General features: G+C 34.3%; 1 protein-coding gene across 1 annotated transcript; it reads right to left on the bottom strand.

Moving 5' to 3' along the window:
* Positions 1 to 565: 565 nt before the first annotated feature.
* Positions 566 to 11,489, bottom strand: cckar (cholecystokinin A receptor). The gene is made up of 5 exons (XM_065289045.2): positions 10,413 to 11,489; positions 9,212 to 9,463; positions 6,831 to 7,089; positions 6,462 to 6,589; positions 566 to 3,034 (listed from the first exon to the last, which is right to left on the bottom strand). The coding sequence occupies exons 1-5, from the start codon at positions 10,582 to 10,584 to the stop codon at positions 2,457 to 2,459; spliced, it is 1,389 nt and encodes a 462-aa protein (XP_065145117.1). The 5' UTR covers positions 10,585 to 11,489; the 3' UTR covers positions 566 to 2,456.
* Positions 11,490 to 12,152: the final 663 nt, after the last annotated feature.

Here is a 12,152-nt window from a genome sequence, read left to right as displayed (position 1 = left end):
TAAACTGGTGGTGGTTTTCTGTGTCGGGAAAAAACGTAAGTAATCAAAATCTAAAAATTTACGTGCGAGGCACTCGGGCGGAGAAAAAATGCCGGCTGTTGCTTGTTCTCACACGACAGCATCAAGCTTCATTCATGCTAACACATTGACCCCAAGGGATCTTATGAAAAACTTTCCATTATTTTACTCAAAGTCAATGAAAATCGAGCAGGACCAAAAAAATTTACAGCTGATCGCTGTCAAAAAAGTTTAGTGACGACGTCCCAAGGATGACAGCAGCAATGACAGTGATATTAATATGACAAAGTAAGTGTTTTGATTAATGCCATTAATGTTTACTTTTTTTATCAGTGATACCACTAGTCAACTAAATGAAAATAACATGGCAAAGATGAATGCACATTTATATATTGATTTAATAGATTTATAGCATTTTGAAAAAAACTTGGATTTATTGCATTTTGCAGAAAAAAATCATCAGTTTTTATAATAAATCTTTGAAAATATAATTATGTATTTGAATTTTTTATGTTATTATAACCTAAAGATGCTATGTGAGAGTTTGTAAAAGAAAATAGTGGTTTTCATCTTGGCACTTTCTTGGTATAGAAAACACATTTTTACCGAAATTAGTCAAAATGGATTTATTGTGTTTTGGAACCAAACTCTTCATATGAATGTAAAATAAAAATGTTACCAATTCTGAAACAGAAATGAAAATACTTTGACGCACAATATTGTATGTGCGTTTATCCACAGTCAAAGTTGTCCTTAAATAATAATGTATTAGCTGCTATATAGTCAATTAATAGGCACTGAATCTCCATATATTACCATCTGTATTTAATTGGTTATGAATCCATTAAATTTGCAATATTTGAACAATATTATGTATATTCAATATTTTACACTGTGCAAAATCTTATTTAAATGTCTATACCAAGAGATTTTACAATTTACACTGTAAAAAGTGAAAGTTTGATCTGCTTAAAAAACTACTTCAATTGAAAACACCTTAAAAAAAGTTACACTCAAAGTGAAAAAATTAAGGTTTTAGATGGTACCAATTGAAGTAATATTTTTAGGTTAATCCAATTTTTAGGGGCGGTTTCCTGGAAAGGACTTGAGTCTAGAATTCTTGTTTGAGCTAAAAACAGCTTGCTGACATATCCTTAAATATATCAGTGCCATTGTCTTGCCTCAAGAGGCACACTTGTAATGTTTTTTGTAATACATGTTTGTAAAAACTATTTATATATATATCACTAAATCATTGGCCTGGCCTAATCTAAACAATGTCCAGGAAACTGCCCCTTTATCTTTCACTTTCAGTGAGTATAGACAAATATGTGTGCCAGGAAACGTGCAAGATTCATTTATGAGTGTGCTGATAAATTAAAAAGGAAATTGTTCATCTCACATACAATAAAGTTAATAAAAAACGAAGACGTATGAAAGTTATTAACAAACACAATAGTCATTGTATAACCACTTGTACTTTGGTGAAAATAGTCCAGATGTGTGAAGCAGCCTTGGGTAGTCCCTTTGAAGTGAGCAACAGGTGTGAAAAATCTCATGCTGTGATAAGGATAGACTCTAGACACAGTGTACAAACAGTATGTTTGGACTAACACACAAGATAACGAAATTACTCTGTGCTTACCTAGAAAACGGTTAATGCAGCACTGACATAGCTCGGATGCTGACAAGATTGCTTTTACAGATCAAACAAGCAATCACACACACTTACATGGATAGTTAACTTAAAAAGGAGAATATATGACTTCATTCTTTAATGTAGCACAAGTTGAACCCCCCCCCCTTTTCACTCCATAAAATAAATGTAAACTGAGTCTTACATTCTGCGTAACATCTCCTTTTTTGTTCAACAGAAGAAAGTAAGTCATTTGGGCTTGTAAGAACATGAGGGTGAGTAAATGACAATAGTTTTGTCTGTTTCACACTCAAGTTAAGCGTAAAATTTAAGACGACCAAAGAGATTCGGCTCTCACAGCGAATGGTAGGTGGGCCAGAAAATGGTCGAGACAAGACGAGCCATAAAATCTTAAGTCATATTGTAAAACCCAACGTTTATAATTCAAAGCCCTAATGGGTACTGAAGCCTCTCTCATGGCAGCGGTCCGGTTTCATTTGATGTCGCTGTTTATTTAATTCCGACATGTCTATAACATTGAGCACTGGATTCTGTCAGCATTTCAGTGCTTTTGGCAGCCATCGTCTCCTTGTTGGACTTCTCATTTGTCATCAGCAGTATATATTCAATCAGCATCAATCAGTCATTTGTTAAGCTTAAAACTGATGACTTTAGACTGTTTGGCAAGAGTATTTGTCACATTTCTCATTCATGTTTTGTTACTGAGATCCTATTCTTCTTGTCCTAGTTCTTGGTAAGTGTTTTCAGGGTGCAATGTTAAAGTCATTATCCATTGTTTTCTTCATGCTTGTGCAGACCCTCGACTACTACTATCGGTTAGCCTTGTAAGCGTTCCACAGGTTCCATCAGCCTGTCCGGTCCTGCCGCCGCCACCTCCGGTTCCAAATAGCGTTCCGGCCCCTGCGACACTTCGTCGGCTGCTGCCTCTGCTCATATCATCCGGTTCAGCCCTACAGCAATTGAAAGTCGCCAACACACCTTGTCTAAATCTCTTATTCATAAAACAGTAGACTATGGGGTTGACGCAAGCAGAGGTGTAGGACAGCAAATGGATGAAGGATATCGGCGCTCCGGAGAGAAGACGATCGGCTGAACGTCTGTCGAACGCCCGCCAGGCGTTGACGACGAAGATGGGCGTCCAGCAGAGGAAGAAAAGCCCTACGATCACCAGCAGCATGCGTATGACACGCTTTTTGGCCATGAGGTTTGCCGTAGAGCTGTTGCTGCAAACCCTACCGATTTTGATTTTTGAATTGCTCGGGCTGGGGTTCGAGGCATCCGAACGCTTCCTCTTTGATGCCTGGAAGTAGCAGCCATCACTGTCGCCATGTCTCAGGCTAGCGGTGCTGTATTCTTTCTCTAGTATGCAAAAAAATTAAGTGTTATTTCATAAAGGTCGTAATTGTTTTAACAATCTAACAATACGATTAAACCGTTATAGTCAAAAAAACTGTTTTTAATCCATGCTTTAAAGTAACTTATGCAGGGTTATTTTCAACCCAGTGTTAGGTCAAAAGGGACAAGCAAAGTTGATTGGGTTGTAATTTAACCTATATGTCGAGTTGTTTTAACCCATTTGTTGGGTCAAATATAAATATTTTCTGGGTTTAACCCAACAGCTGTGCTTTTGAAAATAACCCCGCATTTTTTTGAGTGTATCCTCCTTATAACTTTGAAAGATTTTTGTGTAACACTTTACTTAAAGGGGTGTGCATAAGACTGACATGACACGTGTCATGAACATTAAGAAGATTTTATGCACATTTATGACTGTCATTAAGTGTCATTTGTTCAATTATGTCATTTTTAATTCATATGTGACATTGTTTGAGATGTCTTTGTTATGACAATTTGACATAAAACAATACATCATAACTTGTCATAAACATGACATGGCATGATTATCAAACTTAAGGAACTACCTAGCTTAATGGGTTGACATAACATTAAATTGTAATTTAAATGTCATTAAGTGTTAATACTCTGTCAAATAGTTTTATAACAGCATCATGAATATTTTTCTTGACCTCAACTACAGTGGTACAAATTGAACTTGTCATTAGTTAATTACACAATTGTTAATACTATGTCAAGTAATTTTAAATAACTTACATAATGCAACAGACACATCAAAACATTATACTTAACTTAAGCTATGTACACAATACCAGCCCAGTCTCACGAAATTACGTACCTATAGTCACGTTATTTTTTTATTTGTGATACTGTCACAAATTTCCACGTTTTTTCGTGAACATAACACAAATTTCTGTTTATGTGTCATTGTCACGTATTGGTTACTCAACTGTTTTGTCCTATTTTTTTTACCATTGTCACTTCGGTTTAGGGTTAGATTTACATAAAATGACATCCTTACCCAAACCCCACTATAACCCTAACACCAGGCGACAATGGTTTAAAAATCAGAAAATGTAAAAAATCGATCCGAAAAAATAGTATAAACCAATACTTAAAGTGACTTCCTAACGCAAACACCAAATCTAACCCTAAACCGAACCGACAATGGTTTAAAAATAGGAAAAAGCAGTTGAGTAACCAATACGTGACAATGACACATAAACAGAAATTCGTGATACAATCACGAAAAAACGCGGAAGTTCGTGACAGTATCACGAAAAAGAATAAAAAAACTACGTGACTATAGATACATAATTTTGGTTGTAAAATTTTCTGATGTAGAAGAAAAAAACCATTTGATAATTAACTGGTTTCCGGTGATATGGACCCAACGCTGTATGGTTTAACCCATTATTGTTCTGTTTTAATTTTAGGTAAATGGGTTTCCAAATGCAATAAATTATTATTATTATTGGATGATTGATTTTATTTCTTAAACACCTAGAGGAACCTTAAAAAATAATGAACTGAAAAATATTCATGATGCTGTTATAAAACTATTTGACAGAGTATTAACACTTAATGACATGTTTATGACAAATTATATTTGTATCACTGTAGTTGAGGTCAAGAAAAATATTCATGACGCTGTTATAAAACTATTTGACAGAGTAGTAACACTTAAAGGACAAGTTCGGTATTTTACACTTAAAGCCCTGTTTTTGTTGTATCACCTGCCACCTCTACAATGGCTGCACATGTGCACTGGAACAATCCTTCCTAAAATGCATTAAACTTTCGTTTACAAAGACGTGAAACTCTTTGGTCAGGGGTGTTCACTGATATGCTCACACAAAAATCGCTGCAAAAGATGCTTTCCAACAGGTGTTTTACCATTCGTTGTAAACTTGTGGACTTATTTTCCCAAAAGCCTCACACCCGTACATTCTTCCATTGAGAGCTTGAATAATAAACACTCCAGCCCAGTTGGTGGCGATAATCCACCTTTGCCAATTGCAAGAATATAAACAAAATTCCCGGTGCAGAGTAATACCGTACCACACAGCACATCTAATACAAATCAATGGAGTTGGACAAAAACTAAGATAAAACAGCTGTTGGAAAGCATCTTTTGCAGCGATTTTTGTGTGAGCATATCAGTGAACACCCCTGACCACTCGGTGAGTTTCACGTCTTTGTAAACAAAAGTTTAATGCATTTTAGGAATGATTGTTCCAGTGCACCTTTGCAGCCATTGTAGAGGTAGGGTGATACAACAAACACCCGAAAATTCTCGGGCCAGCATCTTATGTCCAAATTTCAGTCAAAACTGTTATATTTCATCATACACTATCTGAAAACAGGGCTTTAAGTGTAAAATACCAAACTTGTCCTTTAATGACATTTTAATGACAAATGATATTGGTACCCCTGTAGGTCAAGAAAAATATTCATGATGCTGTTATAAAACTATTGACAGAGTATTAACACTTAATGACATTTTACTGACAAATTTAATTTGTATCACTGGTAAAAAGTGGTCAGTTATGTAAGGGATAATGTAGAGGCAGCCGGTAGTTATCGGGAAATAAGCCCCGACAGTGTGATCAGGACCCGACGCCCGCTTATTACACGGCTACTTGTCACATAAGAAAAAAACCGGACATGAATATGAATTTGAAACATTTTATTGGCATATTTGTTTTAAATTAACATTTTTATCCTTCCGCGAAACTTTGCACAGATGCATAAAATGATCGTAATACCTTATTAAGATCCTCTGCTTCATACTTGTCTGTCTCCATTTTTTCTCTTTTAGCCAGTCTTAGAGAAGTTTTAATGCCCATTCTGTATTTTTTTGTGTGTTGGCTTCGTAGCTGTCATGCTCTATTTTGTCAAGTTCAGTCTCAGTAAGCTGTCTGTATCTTGTCGTGGTTGTCCAGTGTTTGTCACAAGATGGCGCCAAACAGTAATCTTTATTGATCTTTATTGGCGCGGAGCGATTTTACTCGTACAAGTAGTACCGGCTATTACTTTGGAGCGGTTATTATTTGAAAAGAACGAACCTGCAAATGTCTCAACTGACCAATCAGAATCAAGCATTCCAGAGAGCCGTGTAATAAGTTGTCATAACAAAGGCATCTCAAAAAATGTCATCTTATGATGTATTTGTTAATGTCAAGCTGTCATAACAAAGACATCTCAAACAATGTCATCTTTGCATTAAAAATGACAAACGAATGACACTTAATGACAGTTGTCATAATTGTGCATAAAATCTCCTTTATGTTCATAGCACGTGTCATGTAATGATTATGAAGGTGTCATGACAGTCTTATGAACACCCCTTCAAGTAAAGTGTTACCGATTTTTCTTTTTATGTGGCACTAAAATCCCATGAATGGAATGATTAGAAAGTCTAGGATACCTCTGTTTGACTTCCTATTGGCCATTTCGAATTTGATTCCCTTGTAGAGTTCGAGTGAAGTGAGGCCATACGCTGTCATCATTATGATTCCAGGAACAAGGAAGAGAATCAGCAAAAGTAAAACGCTCCTAAGAAGTTTTAGAAAGGTCAGTGGTCAAACAAGACAAGCGCAAACATCCCCAGTATTGGAATCAATGTTTTGCGATGACATTCTGAATAAAGTAAACTAGCTTTGTTTGTTCAAATATTTAAAGGAATAACATTACAACATAGCATTACAAGTTAAACATAAATAATGACAGAATTGTAATATTTCTACATCCGTTTATTCCTCAGAATAAAAAAGTCATTCAGTCTTAAAAATCTTACCAGGTCTGCATGACATCACTTGGCCAAACCAATCGGCACATGTTGCCAGTGCTGTTGTTACTGCGTATGAAAGGCACCAGCGTGCTTCCTATCGGATAAGGTAACATGAGCAGAAAAGATACGACCCAAGTAGCTGTGATGACTTTCGCTGCGTGCGACTTTGTCTGCCAGGTGCGAGAAGCAAACGGTTTGCAGATGGCACTGTAGCGTTCCAAAGAGATGGCCACAAGGTTGAATGTGGACACGCTTACCGAAATGCCTGCGTATCGTACACAAAGAACAAAATTGTACATTGTGCAGAAATAAATATTGGCTAATACCTATATAAGTGTATGTAAACAACAGTAAACCGAAACATGGAAACATCTGCCTCCACTTACAGAGACAGAAACACTTCATAACAAACTAACTCTTAGCCATGATAACACAGGTATGAATTGTTTGTATAGTTAATGGATTTTGGCACTTTATTGCCGCAACACTGCATCCTTTGTAACCAGTAAGACACCAAGCTCTTTTGAATAACCAACAGCAAGCACAATATGTTTAGTCTGAATGTTAAGATATACACAGAGAGGCTGTAAATTAATTCAGCTTTATCATGGCCTGTAACGTATAACAGAATAACACAATGCAAACACATAAAAACAAGTTGACACATCACACATTGAGAAATTACACAATGACATTGTCTCATTACTAAATTGTTTAAACTGCACAATTGCAACTGTACAATAAATTCAACATGGATATAAATTGTTCATGTTACTGTAAATGTGGGGCATAAAACAAAATAAAACACTGCAGTGTGGTCTTCAAACAAGCATAGACAACCTGTTCTGAACTTTTGTCCCCTAATATAAAATGCAGACAAGGAATGTAGTGGGGACATTACACTGTAAAAAGTGAAAGTTGGATCTGCTTAAACAATTTTATTTCAATTGGTAACACTTAAAAAAAAAAACTTTGTCAACTTACATTTTTACTTCAAGAAAATTAAAGGTTAAAATTTTTGGAATTACTTGGTAACACATACAAAATTAAGCTTTTTCAACTTAATTTTTTTCACTGAAAGTTAGAAAAATTCTGTTGAACAAATTTAAATATTGTAGTTGTTACTAATTGATGTAAATTTTTTAGTTAATCCAACTTTCACTTTTTAGCATCTACACTGCAAAAAATGACTTTCTTACTTAGCATTTTTGTCTTGTTTTCAGTAAAAATATCTAAGAATTCTTAAATTAAGATCTACATATAAGTCTACAACTTAAGTGAGCTTGTGCATAAAACAAGCAAAAATATCTGCCAATGGGGTAAGAAAAAAAAATCTAAAAATAAGTTTTCTTTTTTCTTAAACACTTAATTTAAGCAAAATTTTCTCACCCTATTGGAAGATAATTTTGGTTGTTTTAAGCACAAATTCACTTCAATTTTATAGTTTTTTTCTAAAAACTAGACTTATTTTCTTCGGTCATTTTGCTCATCAAGAAAATACATCTTGATTTAAGAATTTTTAGATATTTCTACTGAAAACAAGACAAAAATACTAAGAAAAAAAGTAATTTTTTGCAGTGTAGTTTTGCTTCTCTTGGCTATTTGCTATTTGCTAACTATACCCACTTTCATGAAACTAAATGCATAGCACTAAGTTTTTAGTTCATAAACTTTCACTTTTATCTTTTTATCATAAACTGTCTGTACAACATGTCCGTACAGAGATTTTAGTGCACACAGAGTCTAATCGCATTATTGAATATTTCTTTAAACAAGGTCTGAATAATATGGTTGCCTTACAAAACAGTTTTGGCCACAATGATATCATTAGTGTTAGGTAAGTGCCATCTAAAAATGACCTTTAACAATATAAAAAAGATTGTAGAATTTGCTTTTTAGGATAGGTAATGCCATTAAATGGAGGACAATTCACCAAAATTTTGAAATTCTGTCATCATTTACTCACACTTAAGTATAAACTTTTCTACATTTCTTTGTTCTGCTGAATGACATTTTATTTTTTAAATTGTAACCAAGATCTGGGGCACCATCGACTTCTATAGTAGGGAAAAAGTAGACAAGTAAAAACAAGACTATGAAAGTGAATAGTGCCTCACATCTGTTTGGTTATTAAAAATTTTCAAAATATCTTCATCTTTGTTCAGAAGACCAAAGATGTTTTTACAGGTTGAGGGTTAGTTAATGATCCCAGATTTTTTGGGTGAACTATACTGTATAGGCCTACCTTTAAATTAAGTAGGCTTTTAAACAATAACTGTGACTTTTGGTGTAAATATACATTGTTTTTAAGTGGGATGGACACACACTGAACTATTCTACTTGACAGATGCAGAAAAATCCCATACTACAACATGAATTTGACTCACCCATGAAATACGTGGCCACTTTACACATGCCTTTGCCAAAGATGAAGTCTTTCATGATGTTGGGGATGAGAGTGAAGGGCATGCAGAAGAGACACAGCATAAGATCACTGATGGCCAGAGACAGCAGGAACAGATTGGTGACCGTCCTCATTCTCCTGTTACGCACCAGCACTGTGATAATGAGACTATTCCCTATGAAACTCAACAGGAAAATGATAACATACAGTACAATCCGTACCGTGTGGTTCATATCTGAGATTTAAAGAGAAGAAAGAAAATAATTATTAAACAGTAAATATCATTTCTGTGGTACTTTAAAATAAGGTCTCATTTGGTAACATTAAGTCAATAAGTCGTATTGTTAGTTAATCCCAGGTGAAAAATTTGTACACTTCCATAGTGTACTTAAAGTGCTTTATTTTTGTACTTAATATTAAAAAAATCATCTTTATGATTTCTTAAGATGTTCTTAAGATCATCTGTGTGTACTTCACTTTGCTATTTTGAGACACCATAAATATGAACTAAAATGTGCTAAAAATTTATTTAGGTACCACTTTGTATAAAAGTTGAGTTCAAGTTTAGTGTGAACTAAATACATTTTTTAATACAGAGATAGTATGTTAAAAGTTCATCTCAAAATAGCACAAATAAGTAGACTTAGATCATCTTAACAACATCTTAAGAAGTACTAAAGATGAATTTTTAGATATATTAAGTAAAAAATTAGTGTGCAAAATAAAGCAATTTAAGTACACTATGGAAGTGTACTACTTTTTTTTACCTGGGATGTCAGTAGCTACACATTTTCATTGTTTGTTCATTTACTGGTGTTAACAGTAAATGTAGTACAACTTTAAAAAGTAGTTACAACTTTAGTTTTAACATATGTATCAGTAAGGTTAATAAATAAAAAAGTCAGAAAAAATGGTCAAAATATGTAGCTGTCGCTGTACCCTTTCAAAAAGTACACTTTTGTACCTAAAGAGTTTTAAGTACCTCAGTACCCAGATTAGTATTTCAAAAATATATTGGTATCATACTTTGACCATTATTTTCAGTGAAGTTTGTTTATTGTTAATTCATGTTAGCTAATGAAGTTACATAAAGTGTTACCTGAAATTTTCTACACAGAGCTGTATGTATGTAAAGACAGGTAAAACCAAAGAGGCCATAAGAAATGAATAAAAATATGTTTTACCTTTTGGTTCAGATCTTGCGTCACTGTCATTCTTGCAGTCCGATGCATTACCGATTCCCAATCCACACAATAATTTATAAATATCAGTGGAATTGATAAGCATATCCTGGATTGTGTATGTCTCCATGTTTTCTGTGTTATTTCTGATAGCTTCTCTCTTTTCCTCTACCATATATAGATGTCTACACAGAATTACCTTTCATTTCTTGCAAGTCAAAGTAAAGCAACACTTGCTGTGCCATTATACACTATATGCTCTCTCTCCAATAAAATACAGAATTTGATCTTAAATCATAATGACATATGTTCAGAACAAACAAAACTGTTTGAAGTTTTTTAAAATAAAAATATATATTTTTTAGAACAAAATGAATACTTATATATGCAGTACTATATCCTGAAGCCTTGTGAGCCTCCTGAGTTGTGAAGTAATGCACTTGATCAGTGATCTCTTTCGTACACAGATTCACAGACCCCGCCTTGTCTTCTCTCTCACCCTCTTTAACATACACATAACTGACAAACTATGACTTCACTACAGACTGGATTTACGACTTTCTAAATTGATATTATTTTACAAGTCAGGTTGTTTGAGAACTTTTAGAAACTCTTTAGTCTTTTACTATCCTAACTTTATAAGTTTATCCTGAAGGAAAGAGAGCGAGTGAGGGCCTTTTTAGGATTGTTTATTGACCGCTCACTGAACAAAGCACTCAGGGATCTCACACATTTAAACAGCCTGAACACTCTGTATAGCTTTAAAGAGAAAGAGAAACATCCGGAAAATGACCTGCACACTTAGCCTACAATATGCTTTTAAACATTTATGTCACTTATTAACGTCAAACCCAATTACTGTTTTTAACGTGTGTGTGAAACCCTATATTTAAAAAGTACATATTTTCTTTGGGCCCTTTGTTGAATAAATGTGAATCATGTGACTTCTTGCACTTGTTCTGACAAAAACACTGAAACTTTACTCTAAAACAATAAAATAACCATAATAATACAGCTGCATATTATGCACATCTGATCACATATTGTGCAACACATTTTACCCAGAGGCTGAAAAAAAATGAAAGTCAGACATGTCTGTTTTTTTTGTATCATTCATGTATAATAGTTCATCACGATTATGAATTTGGCAAGAGAGATACGGTATGAGAACATTGCATCATAACATGGAGGTAATCTTGATTTTAATCAAAATTAATTTATTTTCATGGAAGGAAAGTTGAATGTGTTTGTTGCATAACTTGCAGTGATGTCTAGTGAATTTAACTTGATTCTTGTCTGGACAACTAATCTATTACTTTTAAATTGTAATTGTGCAACAAAGTGAGAACAAATGGTGCTAAATAGCACTAAATTGGTTCTTGCCTCGTAATCATAGAGGAACCATTTTTAGTGCTATATAGCACATGAAGCACCTATGATGAACCATACGGGGGTCATAGCAACACTATAGTACCACATATGGTTCTACATAACACAATATGATTCAACACCAGTGCTACACAGGTACTTCATCTGTGCTAAATGGCACTTGGTTCCTCTATGATTACGAGCCAAGAACCACTTTTGGTGCTATTTTGCAACATTTGTTTATAGACTGAAACCATCTCCAGAAATGATCTTAGGTTCCATTAAGAACATGCACAATATATGACTATATTTTTACTATAACCTAACCATGTTAATTTTCATAAGGGGTGTTGGCTAACTGTTTGATTTTGTTGT

Source organism: Paramisgurnus dabryanus, chromosome 2 (assembly GCF_030506205.2).
Source record: "Paramisgurnus dabryanus chromosome 2, PD_genome_1.1, whole genome shotgun sequence".
Classification (NCBI taxonomy): domain Eukaryota; kingdom Metazoa; phylum Chordata; class Actinopteri; order Cypriniformes; family Cobitidae; genus Paramisgurnus; species Paramisgurnus dabryanus.
The sequence above is the reverse complement of the archived record's forward strand: the minus strand, read 5'-3'. Positions and strand labels throughout refer to the sequence as shown.